Source organism: Ascoidea rubescens, assembly GCF_001661345.1.
Source record: "Ascoidea rubescens DSM 1968 unplaced genomic scaffold ASCRUscaffold_7, whole genome shotgun sequence".
NCBI classification, from domain to species: Eukaryota; Fungi; Ascomycota; class Saccharomycetes; order Ascoideales; family Ascoideaceae; genus Ascoidea; species Ascoidea rubescens.
In genome coordinates, this window is record NW_017962919.1 from 535,370 (window position 1) to 554,548 (window position 19,179).

Sequence of the window (19,179 nt, forward strand, 5' to 3'; positions counted from 1 at the left end):
TTTAAGTTCTTCAAACTCTTGATCAATAATACCTATTTTCTTATTAAATAAGCCAATAATTTTATTATTGTTATTATCGATCTTCGAATCGAGTTCCTTGTTAATTTCCTGAATATTATTATTCACAATGCTAAATTGGTTTTCCATATCTTTTTTCAACCTATCAATTAATTTACTTTTATCGGAATCAATCTCTTTTTTTAATGAAAAAACTGTATCATCTATCGACAAACTTTTTGTGTGAAGTTGATCTGTTATAGATTTTGTTAAATTTTTATGATTTTTCTGAAGATTTTCAATAGCCAATGCTCTTTCAGAAAGGTTATCTTTTATTTTCAAGAATTCTTCATCTAAAGATTTGATTTTAGTATCATATAAATTTGAATTTTCTTTGATTTTAGAATTAAAATTGAATTTGACATTCTCAATTTCTTCTATAACATGTTTAACGTTATCATGAATTACATCTGTGTTCTGGTCTCTAACTTTCAATTCATTACCAACAAAATGCTTTAGACTCTCAATATTTTTGTTAGCAGCCTCGTATCGGTTATCGATTAACAAACAAACATCTTCATTAATTTTTTCGTTCAAATTTTTAATTTCTTTTTCATGTTGATTGAGTTGCATACTCATTGAACCCAAATTATCATTGATATTGGTGACTTGATCAGTTACCATCTCCAATGTACTATCATTGGTCTCCATTTGACTCTTTAATGTTTGAATATCTCCTTGGAAAAGTTCTTTTCTAATGGAATCAAATCCATCCTGAATATTATTAATTTTAGTATTTAATTCACCCTTTATAAGATACATTAAACTTTTGTTATTCATTTCAAACTTATTTTGAATTTCTTTGACATCATCATGAATAAACCTTGATTTTGCATCAATTTTGAGATCAATATCGTTTTGGATTTCGTTATGTTTCAGTTGCAATTTACGAACTAAATCATTAGTTAAATCAATGTTTTGTTTAAATACATTACAGTCCGATGAAATGATATCGAAATTTTTATTGAGCTTCAGGGATAATTCTTCATCAACTGTTCGATTAACGTTTTCAATCTTTTTATCAAATTCATCATTCATATACTTAATGCCTTCATTGAAGTTGTTGTAATCTAGCTCAAGGCGGTCACTTAAATCTTTGATGTTATCGTTTGAATTATTAATCTTGTTGTTAAATTCATATTGCATTTTATCCAAAATATTTGCATAATTATTGATTTTAGATTTAATTTCTTCTTCTAAAGATTTACTTTTCAATTGGACATTTGAAATCTCTTCTTTTGTTGAGGATATTTGGTTGGTTATATCATCAAGTGCAACTTTAAAATCGTCAGAATTGAGTTTTGTTGATTTAATTTGGGTAAGATCGTCATTATACTTTGATAAATGGTCAAACATTGTAGAGTCCGTAGTTTTAATTTTTTCAAATAAATCATCATTAAATTTTGCCTTTATATCTTTCGTTTCTTGTGAGTTTGAAAGTAATTGGTCTTTTAAATGATTAATTTCATTACTTAAATCCGAGATTTTTTTAGCAAAGATAATATTGAAGGCAGTGTCAAATTTTGAAATTTTGGAATCTAGTTCATTTTTAAAGTTGTCAAAATCTTTATTAACAGCGCCGATTTTCTTTTCAAGATTTCCATTTAATTGGTTATTAACTTTTTTATCAATTTCGACCTTAACGACATTAAGATTATTGTCAACACTTTCTTTAAATGATTGTAATTTTGAATCAAATTCAGTGACTTTTGTATCAACGTATTTTTCGAAATTAAAGATATTGAGAGAATTAGTTTCAACTTGTTTTCGCATTTCATTCAAATCCTGATGGAAATTCAGGATTTCACTCAGAAATTTTAAATTGATTTTTTCTTCTAATTTTTCATTATTGGCAGTATTTTGAGCAATTTCTTTTGAGATTTCGGAGATATCAGAATTAAATTTTTCCAATTCTTTTCCATAAATGTTTGAAAATTTTTCTTCTTGAGAGTTGAATTTATCTTCCAAAGCAATTTTTTGATCATTAAAGGTCGCCAAATTTTTATTTAAATCAACAACTTGAGAGTTTATAACGTTTTTAAAACTTGATAAATCATCAAAGTTTTCGGATAATTTTTGGTTCATTTGATTAATTTCATTTTCAAGGTTGGAAACTTTGTCATCGAGAGCAACTTTGATGTTTGTATTGTTGATTGATCTTTCAGAATTTTCATCCAGGATGATCGATAATTTCTTATTAACCGAGTCCAAGTTTTTTTCGTATTGAAGGGTGAATTGATTCTTTTTTTTATTAAAATCATTAAAATCAGTATTTATTTTGATGAAATTGCTGTTAATTTCCTTTTTGAAATTTGATAAATCGTTGAAATTTGTAGTTAAAATTTGATTGAATTTGATTAATTCATCTTCAAGGTTTGAGACTTTAGTGTCTATTTCATGATTGAGTTCATCATTGATGATTGATCTCTGTGAGTTTTCTGTGATGAGATTTTGAAATTTCGAGTTGATTGAATTTAAGTTTTTTTCGTAATCCAGAGTGAATTGTTCATTTTTTTCAATTTTTTGATTGAGTGAGTTGAGATTTGAGTTTAATTGAGAAATTTGAAAGTTGATGTCAGTTTTAAAAGAGGTGAGATCGTTCGAATTGGTTGATATCTTTTGATTGATTTTATTCAAGTCCTTTTTAAGATTTGATAATTTATCGTCAAGATCTGATTTGAAAGCTTGGTTATTGATTGAAGTTTGAGAGGATTCATCCAGAATGGAGCGTATTTTGTCATTAATTTGTTCTAGTTTCTTTTCATTGTTTAGAATATTTAGTTGAGAAGTGATTTCTTTTTTAAAGACAGATAGATCGTTGGAGTTTGTTAATAATTTTTGGTTAAATTGGTTTAAATCGTTGTTGATGTTTTTATTTAAATTAATTAGGTTTTTAATTTCAGTGTTAAATTCGTTGTTTAGTTTTAATATTTCATTGTTAATACTTTTTGAATTTTGATCTAAAATCTGGTTGAAATTAAGAAGGTCATTATTTGATTGAGATTGGTTTGAATTAATATCATCAACTTGAGACTTTAAATTGATGAATTTTTCATGTAGAATTTGAATACTATTATCAATATTTTTAAGTTTCAAGGTGTCAGTATTTGTCTTTTCAAGAGATTTAGTCTCCAAATTTCTATTTTTTATATTATTATTGTTATTATTTTGAGAATTAGAAACCGATTTATCCAAGTTATAATCGTTTAAGATTTGGATAGCTAAGTTTTTTAATTCTTTATTATCAGTCAAGAATAATAAGGATCTGAAAAAAACGTAAATTAAAATTTCAAAGATAATCATTTATTTTATTGGAAAAGGTTGCTAATGTGAATAATCTGTGATTAAACTACCTAGTTTGATTTGATGTGGATTAGTTTAATTTCGATTTAGATTGGGAGGAAAACATAAAAGATACAAAAATAAGAATAAATCAAATTAGTAAATATTTATATTGATTATAACACCCTTTAAGCCAAATTTTTCTTTTTGATAAATTCCTTTAAACGATTCAGTGAACAATGAAAAAAGTGATGTGTAAATTAAAACTGACAAAATATGGAGCTGTAGTACAGTGACTTTGGATAATTGATCTGAGTTAACTTTTTTTCCTGGAGAAGAAGTCTTGATTTGGAACAGGAATTGATCGAGCTGGATATATCTGGATATATCTGGAGAAATTTAGATGAGAAAGAAAGTGTCTGGAAAAAGAAATATTACAAGGAAAAAAAAGAAAATATTCAGTAATTGAGCAAACATTTTCGATTTAAATAGTTTTGCTTTGAATAAACAAAAAACGAAGAAGAGCTCGATCTATTGTTGATAAACGATGTTTATATTTGGAGCAGAATTTCTCCGGCACCAACAGCCGCGGAGATCGACTGCCATACTGGGGTTGTGCTCTACTACTGTAGTCGATCTCCGCGGCCATCTGAGACAGCGAAACTTTGAGCACATCGTCAAGTTTGTCGCAACACCGGCTTGAGCTGGAAGAGATGGAGAGGAAGGAGAGGAAGAAAAGGAAGAAAAAGGAAAGAAAGGGAAGGAAAAAAAGAAGGAAAGAAAAGAAAGAAGGAAAGAAAAGAAAGAAGGAAAGAAAGCAAACATGCAGAGGAAAATGGTGGGATGGAGCAGCTTCTCATCAGTGCAGCTCGATACTGCTGGTTATTCTTCCTTGAACTTGATGAGCAGTCTTTTAGGTTCAATCCAGTCTGCCCTTTAGCATCCATCTGATCACTCCTATTACTCTCTCACTGTTTCTCAACTGGTTTCCACACTGGTTCTCTAGCTGTTGTTTGCAACTGACTGCTCCAAAAGCAATAAGGTTTCTTCTAGTGTTGTTTCTGATCTTCACCTTCCATTGGCTTTCTGATAGGCGACTCTTGCCCGTTTTGTAGCTGATCACAGTGTGTCTCGAAGGAAAGCAACTGACCTCTGTACCAACAATTCACTGTAACCCAGTTCTGCTACCCAAACAGGAAATCCTTCTAAATCAGCATTGCGTAATTGTTTATGTAATGCATAATGCCAAAATTACATAATCGCACGTGTGATTTAAATTTGTTTCAACTCTGTTTTAAACCAGCCACAAACATAAAAATGTGACATTATGTAATATTCAGATACGTGCTTACTCAATCTTTCACGTGACACAATTTTCTCTTATTCCTCAATTTTTTCAGCTTTTTTCACCAAAACCACTTAAGAAAAATTTTTAGCTGATTGCAAAATCAGTATATAAAGATCTTCATTATTTGTTTACTGATAGGAGTTCCAGTTTCTAGTATCTATTTTCTAGTCAACACTAATTTGTTTTTCTCTGTTTTACATATAATTACTATATTTACCACTCTATTTGTGCAATTACTGCTCTTAATTTCCATCTCAATCTCAATTCAAACTAGGTTTTAACTACTGTTTTTGATTATCAACTTCCACAACTCTACAGCAAAAATACATTTTACAAAAAAAACAACTGAAAAATGACTGAAGAAGTATCCCAAAAGCTAAACGATTTGACAATCACCGATGACAAAAAAATAATTGACGATAAAACTACAACTACAACACTAACAAAATCTACGTCAAACACAAATTCGGCAACAGATTCAACTACAAATAATAACGCTCAATCTAAAGAACCAGTTTCAATATTTTCTTCAAAACACTTTACTGCTTACCACCCGTTAAATTCCAAATGGACTTTATGGTACACAAAGCCTCCAACAAACAGAAATGAATCATGGAATGATTTATTAAAACCCGTCATCACCTTCTCAACTGTTGAAGAATTTTGGGGAATTTACAACGCTATCCCATCCGCAAATGAACTACCAATAAAATCAGACTACCACTTATTTAAAGAAGGTATTAGACCCGAGTGGGAAGATGTTGTAAATTCAAAAGGTGGTAAATGGGCCTACCAATTCAAAGAAAAAAGTAAAGTTGACATCAATGATTTATGGATGAGATCCGTATTGGCTTTGATTGGTGAAACAATTGAAGAAAACGAGGAAAACGAAGTCAATGGTGTTGTATTGAACGTCAGAAAAGTCTTCTACAGAATCGGTTTATGGACTAAAAGCTGCGACAAAAAATCTTTAGAACCAATTGGTAAAAAATTTAAAACAATTCTAAAAATAAGAGACGACGATCAAGTTGAATTTACTTCACATGATGATGGTGACACTACTGCTTCAAAGAAATCTTTCCATGTTTAATGATCTCCCACTTTCTCACTTAATCTGATTATATATCATTTTATAATTTATCTTTTCAGCTTTTAAACCAATTTAACTATTACTTAATTACTAAATATTTAACCGCTGTTATAGCTAATCATATTAATACACTTTTCTTTTCTGTCTCTGTTTGTTTGCAACACCACTCAACAGAAAACAAATAAACTCAAAACCGATTCATCTAAACTGACCTCTAATCTACTCAAACACAATTCATATAAGCCGACCTCTAATTTACTCAACTCTTAAAATAACTGTTTGCAAAAAAGAAAGCACTATATTTGCCTGTTTCTTTTAGGAAATTCAGCAAAGTTTACTTGGATCATAGTTCCGTCGCACTGGTTCTTTTTCCACAAATCTGTTTCAAATTTTATTTTGTTAAGGTTCAAGAGAAAAATAACAAAGTCTCCTTTTCCTCTAATCTAAGTAATATTATATTCAAAGAAATTTGGTGTTACAATTATAAGATCAATACAATACTTGCTGAATATATTGTTTTATTCCATTAAAATGATTTCTTTACTTTTCAAGAGAACTAATGGTGATAGCAACAATACCAGTAAATCAATAAATCAATAGTGCAAGAAAATTAAACCGATTGCTTGATTATCTATCTTATTCTATTGTTGTTGTTTTTTTTCGTTTTTGATTGAATTGAATTATAAATATGATAGATAGCCAAATGATAATTTCTTGATTGTTTTTTTTAATAATCTTTTTTTCTTCACACTTTATATATCTCATTAGTTCAAACAGTTGTATAACATTTAAACACGATAGTCTATTACATTCAATCAATTTATTTTATTTTATTTTATTTATTTGGTTATTCCAGAGACCAATTAGTTACTAAGTAATTATATGATAACTTTTTCATTATTCAATCAATTGGATTTGCTAATATTAATTTTTTATCAAAATGCTAGTTAATAAAATTAATGAAAACAAGATACGATTAAGTCTTTCAATAAATACAAGCTACAATAACAATAATAACAATAATAATAGTAAAAATAACGATAATAATAACATTGATAATAATAACAAAGCAAAACTCATTTCATTCAATAAATTTGAAGAAATGAAAGCTATTGATTTGATTTTGAAACAATTTCAAAGGAAATTTTCTGCTTTAAAAAACAAAAACACAAACTATGAAAATGAAGAGCAAAATGATTTTTTTGTTAAATTTCAAGAAATGATATCATCCATTGATTCAATTATGAAAAAATTTCAAGAAAAATATTTCCCTTCACAAAATGAAAGCGCTGGTGACAAAAAAGACAATAAAAACACTAATTATAAAAGTGTCAATGAAAACATTGGTTTTGCCACTAATAATAATATACACAATAATGATAATAATGGTAATCACAATGATGATAATTACAATAATGATAATCTTAACAAGGGTAATAAAATCCGGATCATTATCAACCATCTTAAAGCTAAGAGAAATAACTCGGGTAATCTTGATAACAAAACAAATGTTGGTGCTGCATTTAATAGTGGTACTGGTGAATTGAAAAAGGACCGAAAAAAGAATAAATCAAGGTTCAAATTTGGTAGGAAAATATTTTCCAAAAAGGATGGGAAATCGCCAATGAGCAAGGAACTAAAATTACAGCTTCAAAAGAATCGTTTGAAGCTATACCAAATTCCCAATACGTCAATATTGGTTTACAGAGATTACAGAAGAAATAATGAGAAGATTAGGACTGGTAAGAAAAAAATCAATTTGATTGGGATCAAAACGGAATTGAACGACGATTACGTTGAAACGAGAAACACATTTGGATATGATGAATTGATCGACGGAAACTTCAAGTACAAAATGGAAGAAATCAAAATCAAGAAGCCGCTTTCAACGTTGAACCCAAACTATAGCCCAGTGCAGAGCATTGAAAAGAGCTTGCCGGCATTATTTGCGCATTCTGAGTTGTATCCCGAGGACTACAGCATCATCGACTCTGTGTGCAAAACCGTTGTTAACAGAGCGATCCAGCACCAGCTCAACAAAGAGGAAGGTGTCTTTGGGCACATCAAGACCCAGAAGCAGCGCGAGGACACTGGGAACTTTGACGGCTACAACAAGATGATCTACGATGAGAAGGTCAACCCCTACGCCCTCATCTTCAGGAGATACGGCAATGTGTATGTGCGAGAAACGAGCGTTGCCAGCCCCAACAGGAACTATCTCCTCAAAAAGGCGTTGTTGAACCTGTACATGAGGAACACACCCACCTCAGATAGCTCCAGTGGCCCCAGCTCCAGCAGTCCCAGCTCCTCCTGTGCTGGCTCCTGAAAAAACCCCTCTGAGCACCAGCACCTTCCGCATTGGGAATATATCTGCCTGTCCGCATCGGGAAAGACCCGCAGCGCTGGCGCCGATGTTTGTACTGAGCCGTAAAGAAAGGTGGAAACATTTCACCTGGATTCGAAGGCCCTGCTTCTCCAGCAAGCTCTGCGTCGATTGCTCTACTCTTCACGAATAAAGCTGCTTCTGCTACTGTCGAGTGTCCCAGCGATGTAAATCTGCCTCTTCTCCAGCTACTATATATCTGTTTCTCTGTTTCTCGTCGCCTATTTTTAGTTTTGTTTCTTTTATATTTCAATTTCATCGGCATCCTCACAATTCGCATTCCTTCATAATTAGCAGTGCTGTGCTAGCTCCCCAACTAATTCTCTTTGTCGTTCTGTTTCTATCTCTTCTTCCATATATAATAATGCAATCCCGTAGCATTTCAAATTCAAATCCAAGTCCAAATTCAAATTCAAACTCGTGTCCAGGCCTTTACTTAACACACAAAGCATCAACCACTATGAGCTATTTAAATGAAATCACAACAATAGGTACATCACCACCACAACCACCCCTTGTTTCTCACAGTTCCTCTCAACGAAACAAAAGAAGAAGACCATTCAACGATGATAGTGTCCTAGAAGATCACATCAACATTAATGTCAACATCAATAATGTCAACATCAATAATGTCAACATCAATATTGCTCGATATGACTCCATTACTCAATGTCCCACTGCTCATCTCAACAATCAAAGGGATGGCTACCAAAAGATCAAAAAGGTCAAATTGAGTGGTAAAGGAAGGCTCCCACCAGTTGTTCTCCATGGAAGTGCCAAAAGAATAAACTCCTTCATTTCCCAACGAAATACCAAGCAATTATTAATCACATCCAAAAAGAGCAGTAATAAAAGAATCTCAACTCATTATTGCACGCCAAATGGCTCTTCCATCAATACACTAAACAAGGAGAAATTTTCAGCTCCCACAAGCAATAAAAACCTCTCAAACAACGATCAATCTATAGTACTCAATAGAGATTACTTTAAATTATTACGAGCACGAATCCCATTAATCAGAGAATATATCAATATAAGGGAAAAAAACGAGCCAAAAAGAACACACTATAAGCTAATCGGTATCAAAATGGAACTAACCAATGAATATATAAGAAACCATAATTCTTTCAAGTACAAGATTCTCTCAGATCACTTAAATAACCAAAGAAAGTTCACATACAAGTTGAAAAACATTCCTATTCAAAAACCATTATCCAATTTAAATCCAAGTTATAAACGTGCGAATTCAATAGATAAAGATATTCAAAACTTGATTCTTTGCTCTTATTTATATCCCGATGATTTTGAGATATTGAACTCGATGAATCCCATTTACGTTAATAAAGTATTGGATAAAGAACACAAGATTAATGAAATGATTGATAATACTACTAATACTACTGCTACTATTACTACTACTACTACTAATAATAATAATAATCATCATGATTTCGAAATCGATTCAAATACTAGTACTGATCAAGACGTGGATAATTATCTCTATGACGAGTATGAGTTTGATGAGGAAATAGATAACCCTCATATCAATTCCTTAATAGAATATAAAAACATTTTTATTGATAAAAGACAATTCTCAGTCTCGAATCCCAATTATTTACTTAAAAAGGCTATTCTGGGTAATTTCATTGATAAATTGGACGCAAAATTAGATCAAATAGAGAGATTACAGCAATATAATTTAAAATACAAAAAACATTAAAAGTATCCATTAAAGGTATTAGTTAAAGATAATTATTAAAAATAACAAAATATATAAATTTTTTTATTTATAGATAATGACTATATTATAATTTTCAATTCAAAAGCAAAATAAAAACAATAAAAACAAGTTCATTCTCCTTTTTACACTCTTTAAATTCTTTTTACATTCTTTTCAATTTGATTCTCTCTTTTCTTTTCTTTTCTTTTTCTTTTTCTTTTTCTTTTTCTTTTTCTTTTTTTAATTATTTGTTAATGATTTGTTAATTATTCGTTAATTTACTTTATTACTTTTATATTTATGTATGTTTAATAAAATTTTATTACGATTTTAAAATATAAAAACACAGTTTATAAAAAATTTATAAAAAGCTTATAAAGTTTATAAAGTTTATAAAATTTATAAAATTGTTGGATTTTATAGAAGATTAAAAAAAGAAATGAATAAAAAACACAGTAAAAGAAAGTAGATATAATAAAATAGAAATCAAATAGAAAGTTTATAACTCGAGGGACCATCCAGTGTAGACTGATATAAATAAAATATAATAGTTGAAAAAAAAAAACGAGAAAAAGAGGGTAATGAGAACAACAATCCGAATCAATATTATTAATACTATTAATATTATGAAATCATAATAATAAAGCAGCGATGAAGGAGAAGAAACCTGAGATGCAAATGGAGTTGATACCGATTCTTTGGTACAAATTATTAGCAGCATTGGTTGTGCTGACAGTGATAGTCAATGGGTCTTTGACTGTGCCAATGGAACCAGACAAAGTGCCCATACCAACAGAACCAGCTTGAGGAGATGCGACAGCAGTGTATTGAGACGAGAACTTCTGGGAATAGGTTGTTTGAATGGTTGCAACTCCACCATCTGAGTAAGTGACAGTGACCCAGATTAAAGTGGAAGTCTTTGATGTGGACGAAGAGTCCGAATCTGTTCCAGTGGTGGCATCTGTGTCCCCAGCAGCAGTAGTTTCATCGAGAACAACAGTGATTTCGTCGTCATCAGCATCAGCCGTAGTTGGAGTGGTGGCAGTAGTGGTAGCAGTAGTAATAGTAGTTGGAGTGGTGGTTGTTCTTGGCGTAGTGGTGGCTGTTGTTGTTGGGGTAGTAGTTGTACCAGTACCAGTACCAGTACCAGTACCAGTATCAGCACCAGGAACATCAGTGTCGGTGTCGGTTGGAACTGTTGGAGTGGTGGCAGCACCTCTACCACCAGTAGCGAGAGCAGTATCTGTTGTAAGAGCAGTTCCAGTAGTCACAGCTGTGGCAGTTGTGAGGGCAGTTCCGGCAGTGTCAGCGTCGCCAGCAGTCAAAACAACCAACTCATTACCATCAGCATCGAGCTCAGCAGTAATTGGAATGCTATTAACGACTGTGTGGACAATGAAGAAAGAGGTGTATAGTTAGTTACTTGTCCAAGCCATAACGATTGTGGGAAGTGAAATATTTCAACTGCCAGACCGGCAACACAGGTTGAAAAACCCCCCAGAAGAGCTAGGAAGAGCACAGAAAAGGGACACATACAGGTAGCTAACAAAGGTAGCAATAGACAAGCAAAGAAGGAGAAGAGTTTCATGTTGCTGGCAGCAGAGGACGAAGAAGAAGCAGAGGAAGATGGACAGCTAAAAATAGCAAGAATGGTCGAAAGCGGTGGAGGGCTTTTCGAGGACCCAAAAAGCAGGAGAAACAGAACCAGAACCAAGAACCAGCTCTGAAGAAGCGACGATGCCTCGAGACTCCCAGCTATCGTATCTTCATCTCCAGCACTCCCACCATGTTCTCTACATGACTGAGTGGGCCAAGGACACCATCCCCTACGACGACGTCGACATCAGCGACTCCTATCTCACCAACCAGCTCTTCTCCAGCGCCAACGACGCCCACGACACCCTTCCTGACTCCAACAACGACGCCCACGACGACGACGAGCTCTACAACGCCAACTTCAACAGCCAGTTCTTGAAGAACCAGGTTTTCGGCAGCTCCAACTCCATCCACAACAGCAGAAAGCGCAACAGACGCCTCTGGAAGGATTTGGATCTCCAGCGCTTTGTTGCGATCAACAACACCTCCACCACCTCCACCAAGGCCATCGCAGGCACTTCCAATGCCACTGGCGCCAACAACAGCAACAGCAACAGCGACAACAACACCTCCAACAACCCCAACATCGATCCTTCCATTGGCCTTTCCATAGCTGGTTTCAACAACTTCAACGCTGATTACGACGAGTTCGTTCACTTGCCTTACAACGACGACAATTTATCTGATTTCAATGCTGCCAATTTGAGAGTTGTTACATTCGACCATACAATCTTGGACAGATTCACTCCCGCCATCGACAACGACGACACAATCATCGAAAACAACGAGAGCAGCATCAACCTCAACAACGTCGACAGCCATATCCACACTCTTCGCAACTTCAATCGAAATCTAAACCCCAACCTTAATTTGAATGATATCGACACTGATACTGATCTCGACAGCAATCTCAATAACGACATTCTCGACTCGAGTCCCTTGGCTGGTTCTCCATGAAATTTGATAAGCTAATGTGTATTTTCTACTTGGTGAAGCAATTAAAAAATATAATAGCAAAAAATAATGAGTGAATACATGAATACATGAATAAATAAAATAAATAAATCAATAAATCAATAAAAAAACAAAAAAAAACAACAACCAAAAACCAAAAATCAAAAATCAAAACCATTTAATTAATTAAATCTTTTATCTGTTTTATAACTCATCCACAATTCTTGATTGAACCCCACTTGAAAATCCAAGTGGTTTTTTTAATTTTTCTTTAGTCTCTTCTGCTTCTTTTGCCTCTTCCTTTTGCTTGCTAATTCCTTCTTTCTTAACTTTTTCGTTAATTACAACTCTGTTTGAAATACTTCTAGCATCATCTAAAATCTCACCAATTGATTTATAATTCAATTTAACCCATGCTTCTTCAATTTCGCTGATTTTCCCATCACCACTACTTTTTTCGTTAACATTATCAAGTTCCTTTTCAATATTATGGCTCAAATCAACCGAGGGAAATTTCTCTAATGCAAAACCTTTTCTCAATTTAAACTCCCTTTTAGTATTCTCGCTCTCTTCCTTTGACTTGATCTTATTTAAAATCGTCTCAATAACGAAATTAGAAATAAAGAAAAAATGTTCAGAAATCAAAATTATTGACAACAACTTCCAGCTCTTAATATTAACTGCTGACTTCAAATACCCTCTGTCACTCAACTTGTCTAAAATCAAATTTTTGCTTTCAACATTTAATATATTTAATTCAACACTATCATTCTTATAATTAAACATAATCCTGGAGTAACCATACATTGCTGTTATTGATGGCCCGACGATTGATCCCAACCATGTCAACAAAAATAAATACTGGTTCCATGGATAAATCGAATCAATTCTTTCAGGTATCGATCTCTTGAATTGAGTGAAAATTTTAACTGCGTCACCCCTAAATTCAAACCAATTTGATAACAAACAAATAATTGGTGCAACTGTCCAAGCTTGCGAAAACATAATTAAAAACCCATATTGGACAATCATTTCTCTGTAATCGGTATTAACATCGTAATCATCAAATTGAAACACTTCTTTTCTAACATGATCAAGATAAGCCTTTTCAGATGGCTTGTCGTTATAATTGATTTTTTTATCCTTTGACAAATAGTTCAAAACTATCGATTGAATCTTAGGTACGACTGATTCCAAGAAAAACCCTAAAACTTGGTTAATAACAATCGCGAAAAAAAACTGTTTATGTAAACGATCGGGATTAATAACAAATGGTTCATTTTGTTTTAAAGGAATCTTAGATGAAATATAAGTTGAGATGAAAAAATGAATGTTTTCAATATATGGATTGATCAAGTAAGCAAAAGGTAAGTAGACATAAGAAGTAATAAACAATGCCATATAAGAGGTTAAAAAACTGATAATGAATAATTTTTCATTTAAAGATCTCTGGTAAGATAACTGAGTTCTATGGTTTTCCCACTCAACCATTTTAGTAACAAAAATGTTATAAATAAAGGTTAAAATTGGCACAAAAGCAGACAACATGACGGTTGGAATTAATGAAACAACCGATTTCAAAGGACCGTCATAAACTTCATTTGTAATGATTTCAACGATAAAACAAAAAAATTGCCAAATAATGAGGATCAATGCACTAGATAAAGCCAAGGGGAAAAAGGACAATTTTTTAAGAAATCTTTTCCATGGATAATAATAAGGAATCTGGTTACCAGTAACGTAATCATTAACTAATATTTCACCGATAAACTTAAAATTCTTCAAAGCGCTTTTATCAGAGTTTTTAGTTTTCCAAGAAATTGCATAAATTTTTTCCTTTCTCCTCCATGCTTGAATGAAAACTATTCCCCAAACAAAGTTGAAAAAAGTGTAAACTGAGGAAAATTTTGAATTTAGATAATAGTTTTTCGAAAAATAAGTCACCAAACCAAAAACAGAAGGGAAAATTAAAAAAAATGAATAAAAATTTAAGAAAGCAAAATAAAGTGCAACCTTTTCACCAAATTGATTTTTAATTAAATTGATATCGTCATCGTTAATGAAAATCCTTTTGAAAGACCAAATTTTTAATAAGTTTTTATTAAATTTTCGATCATGAATTGGTTGAATATTGGTTATAAAATCCCATTTATTGAAGTTAGGAGTTAAAGCTAAAAATGAATCATCAATTAGAATATTGTAAATGATTCTCAATCTTTCAGAGTTGGACAAAGTGTCGTACAAATGAGAGGAAGATTCCAAGTTATCATTAACACTATTTTCATTTGAATCGTTAGAGATGATATGTTCGTTGATATTATAAATCCAATCGTTGATTTTGTAATTGATCAAGTATTTTTCTTTGAGAATTGATGGTCTCAATTTGATAAACAACAACAAACTGTTGTTTGAGTAGCCGGGTCTGATTTGAATTAGAAAACCATACTTGGTTAATTTCTCGACCAAAGTTTTCAAATTGGAGTTGGCCTGGTCAGTTGGAGTGTTTGAAGCAGGATCGATGGGGTACTTGACAGAAATAACGAAATCAGGATCTAGGTCCTCAATCGAGATAGATGAAAAAGAAGGATCTTCCATGGTGTCTCGCAATTGCAAATGGCCAACAGAAGGGAATTGAGTAGCAACAGCCAACAATCAGCAGAACAGTCTTGCAACAAAGGAGATATTGCCAGAGAATAAAGAGCAACATCAGAAATCCCTATTTATACCCGGTATCGACTCCTGTTTCAGTTCAGATTGGAAAACTCTGAGCACGTGCTTATTACGTGATACTCAGGTGGTATGTTGGGTGTTTTGCAGTGGGCTCGATTCCCGCTTAGGGCTTTTTTTTGTTTTCCCAATCCAGCTTAAACCAGATTGGGAACGTTTGGTGGTTTCGAGTGGTGGAAGAGAAGAAGTTGGTCCAACAATCGCAATGCCAGCCCCAGAGCCTGCTGCTAGCGAGAGCACGTACAGAGCAGAGAAGAAGAACTTGTTCCAGAACTTGAGCTTTTTGGTTGTGGAGTCTCCCGGCTTGAATCTAGTGGAGTGCGAGACCTTGAAGACGATCCTATTGAAGTACTCAAACACTTCCATCAAGATCAAGTATACGAACGAGGACCTGCCTGATAACAGCTATCTTGCTTCTTTGTCTGGATTTAGCCATATTGTTTCATCTACCTTGAATTTTTCTGAGTACAATGAGTCTTTTCAGTTGATGATACCTGTTATCTCCTCTGACTGGATCTATCAGTCTTTGCAGAAAAACAAATTGCTACCTGTGAGGTTCTTTTATCCCCCAATTACAACAGCCAGTCACTTAGGAGTTGCTGCTGATAAAATTAATAATAATGCTGATGGAATTGATAACAAAAAGCCTCTTGATCTAAATTTTCTTAATGGCTTGATAATAACTGTGGCCAATCTAGATTTGAGTTCAGATGAAAAAATCCTAATTGAAAACCTAATTGAAAAATTTGGCTCCATTTATCAAAAGAACTTGTCCAAAAAATCAGACTATTTAATCACAAATAATTTTAACCTAAACGATGATAAAATCTTACTAGCAGATTATATTAACAACAACAAGAAATCCTTGAAAAATATTTATCTAATTCATCCAAACTGGCTATACGATTCATTTAAATATTTGTCTAAACAAGATATACATGATTATGTCTTAAACTCGAATAAGATGATGCTTAATACTAATAATAACAATGACAATTCAATTGGTGATTTTGACTACGATTACAGCAAAATTAAAATTGAAAGCGATATTTTGGTCTTAGATCATTACAATGAGGATCTTAATAATCCCTTTATCCCAGCTTCGTTAAAATTTCTTCAAGGCAAAATTATCTATTTTGATAACTCAGATTACCAATTCAATAAGAAAATCCTTTCAACTCTTTTCAATTTAATAAACCTATTTGGAGGTAAAGTTTCTGTAAATTTATCTATTTCAAACATTTTAATCACAAAGTTTAGAGACTCACTTTTTTATAAATATGCAATTAATTTCAATCAAAAGATAGAAAAAAAAGAATCCAAGAATAATAATGATAATAATAATAATAATAATAATAATAATAATAATAATAATAATAATAAAATAATAATAGGAAACCAAAATTTTCTTTTATCAATGATTCAAAATTTAAAAATCTTAAACCCTCTAAATAACTTATTATATTACCCAATATTTAAAGAGAAAATTCCATTTTTTAGAGATAAATCTATAGTGATCTCCAATTATTTTGGAGATCAAAGAATTTACTTATCAAATCTAATAACAAATTTAAATTCAAACTTTATACCTTATCTAAATATTAATTTGAATTTCCTAATAATTTCAAAAAAAATTGGCTCAAAATTTTTTGCTTTAAATAATTGGAATCAATTGAAGTTGAAATCAATCAATTATATAGAGGATCCAAATAATAAACCCCCGCTTATAGATAATAAAGAAAAAGAGAAGACTGATACTGAAAATCTCGAAAATCCCGAAAATGATGAAAATAATAAAAAAGAAAAACTAGAAGCTTGGGAAACTAATAACTCAATAGCAAAACTAGATCTTCCATTCATGTTAAATCATTTATGGTTGGAGGATACTTATGCAAACTGGAAATTAATGGATATGAACAATCCAAAATATCACAACTTTAAAGATAACCTTTTTATTCCTCTAGCAAAAACTCCTGTTAATTTGGATCTTGATTTAGAAAACAACATTAACACCCAAGTGCAACTTGAAGATTTGCAAGTTGAAAACATTTATGGAATCAATATTGAAGATGAGATTGAGAATATTAATGATGATGGTTTACAGTTTAAAAATAGCTCCCCCATTAAAATTTTGAATAATAATGATGATATTAATAATCTTATTAAAACACCCATCAACATCACTTATAGTATATCAAAAACTAATGAAATTCAAAATAATGAAAATTATAAAAACGGAACGAAAGAAATTAATGAAATTGGTAAAACTGATAAAAATAATAAAAATAATAAAAATAATAAAAATAATAAAAATAATAAAAATAATAAAAATAATAAAAATATCGAAAATATCGAAAATATCGAAAATAATGAAAATAATGAAAATATTGTAAAAACACCAACAAATAAAAAGACCAGCGATATTCCCTTCAATTCAGCGTTACGACTTTTATCAACGGGTAGAAAAGCTAAAAACAAAGCCGCTGAAAAATTGCATTCGGATATAGAAGAATTGAATGTATTTGAGAAACAGCATCGGTATAAAGCAACTCCAAAGTTGCCAAGTGAAATAAAACAAGAGAAAATAAATAAAATAGAAAAAGAGAAAAAAAAATTGGCTCAACAAAAAAAGAGAAAATTTTCTGAAATTAAAGCAAACAATAGTGAAAACGGAAATAAAGAAAATATTGTTGAGTATAATGAAATTGAAAATGAAAATGTATTGAGTAGACAAGAAGATGATAGTCCTTTGAAGAAAATGTCTCGAAAAAAATCTATAACATCTGCTAAAAAGAAAAGATTAAGTAATTCGCTTGCTGCTGATTTGATGACAATAACTGAATCAAAATCTTCTAAATCTCCGAAATTATTAACAAGTCATAAACCAATTGAAAGTAACACAGGTTTTTCAAAACCAAATTTTGATATTGTGTATATTATAACTGGCTATTCAGAGATTTCTAGAACTGACCAAGGATTTTTAGAATCTTATGGGGTCAAGTATCAAAAGGATCCAACCAAAGTTAATACGATAATTGCTCCCAAAGTGTTGCGAACAGAAAAGTTTCTTATAGCTTTGGGTAAAGGTCCAAAATACATACTAAATCCCAAATTTATTGAGGATATTTTGATTCTTATTAAGAGTAATAACATTGATGAGTTGAAGGATATCGATCCAATAACATATTTAATTGATAAATATGATAAAAAAGCTGTCAGTGATTTAAAAATACCCTTAATGACTTTGATACAGCGATCAATTGAAAAAGTCAAAAGCAAAAAATTATTGTTTGATGGATTGAAGTTTAATGTCACAAGTTTTCTTCCTGGAAATCAAGTTATTGTAAATAGAATATTATCCTCTCACGGAACAGCTTCCAAATCAAAGTTAATCAAAAATGCGCATTCTCTAAGGCAATTGAGTGCAATTGAAGTTTGTGATGATGGTGAAAGTTGCTACTTGGTTACTGAAAAGCCCGATCTTGATCAAGAAAACGTTGATAAGGATAACAGAGAAAATATTAAAATAATAAACAGATTTAATGCATTGTGTTATAAAAATAAGAAAAAAGCTTTTGTTATTGAATGGAATTGGATTGTCAATGCGATTTTTAGTATGAGTTTGGATCAGCTTGACAAGTTTAAAATTACTATATGATAGGTTTTTTGTTTTTGTTTTTCGTTTTTGTGTTTCATTTTTATTTCCGTTTTCTTTGTCAAATCTATGTTTTTTTTATAGTCAATTAGTTACATTTTTTATATTCTATTTTACAAAGGCTTGATAAGGAAAGTATTACATATAATATATAAAATTTAGCATTTACTAATAGAAATATCCCAAAATTTTATCGACCTCATAAACAAAGCTCAAGTATACTATAGAAAATAATCATTTAATATGATTCTGATATGAAAGACCAAATATCGGTTAAAAAAAATAATATATATATATATAAAGTAGAGCAGGAATAAACCACAATGCTAAAAAAATAACTTAAAACCTCATATTGAATTAGAAACTA

At 31.5% G+C, this 19,179-nt stretch overlaps 6 protein-coding genes across 6 annotated transcripts; 4 read left to right on the forward strand and 2 right to left on the reverse strand.

Moving 5' to 3' along the window:
• Positions 1–4,774: 4,774 nt before the first annotated feature.
• CDC33 (translation initiation factor eIF4E) lies at positions 4,775–6,084 on the forward strand. Its single transcript, XM_020193352.1, has one exon. The coding sequence runs from the start codon at positions 5,040–5,042 to the stop codon at positions 5,775–5,777; it is 738 nt and encodes a 245-aa protein (XP_020047073.1). The 5' UTR covers positions 4,775–5,039; the 3' UTR covers positions 5,778–6,084.
• A 633-nt stretch (positions 6,085–6,717) lies between these two features.
• Positions 6,718–9,880, forward strand: ASCRUDRAFT_8365 (uncharacterized protein; the record flags this gene model as incomplete). The annotated part of the gene is made up of 2 exons (XM_020194849.1): positions 6,718–7,952; positions 8,539–9,880. The coding sequence occupies 2 exons, from the start codon at positions 6,718–6,720 to the stop codon at positions 9,878–9,880; spliced, it is 2,577 nt and encodes an 858-aa protein (XP_020047074.1).
• Positions 9,881–10,512: 632 nt separating this feature from the next.
• On the reverse strand, positions 10,513–10,839 carry ASCRUDRAFT_35464 (KRE1 domain-containing protein; the record flags this gene model as incomplete). The annotated part of the gene is made up of 1 exon (XM_020190608.1): positions 10,513–10,839. A coding segment is annotated over one exon (327 nt), but the record flags the coding sequence as incomplete, so codon positions are not given.
• A 778-nt stretch (positions 10,840–11,617) lies between these two features.
• On the forward strand, positions 11,618–12,433 carry ASCRUDRAFT_70640 (uncharacterized protein; the record flags this gene model as incomplete). Its single annotated transcript, XM_020191818.1, has 1 exon — positions 11,618–12,433. The coding sequence occupies one exon, from the start codon at positions 11,618–11,620 to the stop codon at positions 12,431–12,433; it is 816 nt and encodes a 271-aa protein (XP_020047076.1).
• On the reverse strand, positions 12,361–15,083 carry IST2 (Ist2p). The gene has a single exon (XM_020189279.1). The coding sequence runs from the start codon at positions 15,023–15,025 to the stop codon at positions 12,635–12,637; it is 2,391 nt and encodes a 796-aa protein (XP_020047077.1). The 5' UTR covers positions 15,026–15,083; the 3' UTR covers positions 12,361–12,634.
• A 1,507-nt stretch (positions 15,084–16,590) lies between these two features.
• ASCRUDRAFT_76137 (uncharacterized protein) lies at positions 16,591–18,999 on the forward strand. Its single transcript, XM_020193353.1, has one exon. It carries the CDS (start codon positions 17,016–17,018, stop codon positions 18,813–18,815), a length of 1,800 nt encoding a protein of 599 aa, XP_020047078.1. The 5' UTR covers positions 16,591–17,015; the 3' UTR covers positions 18,816–18,999.
• The last annotated feature ends 180 nt before the right edge of the window (positions 19,000–19,179 follow it).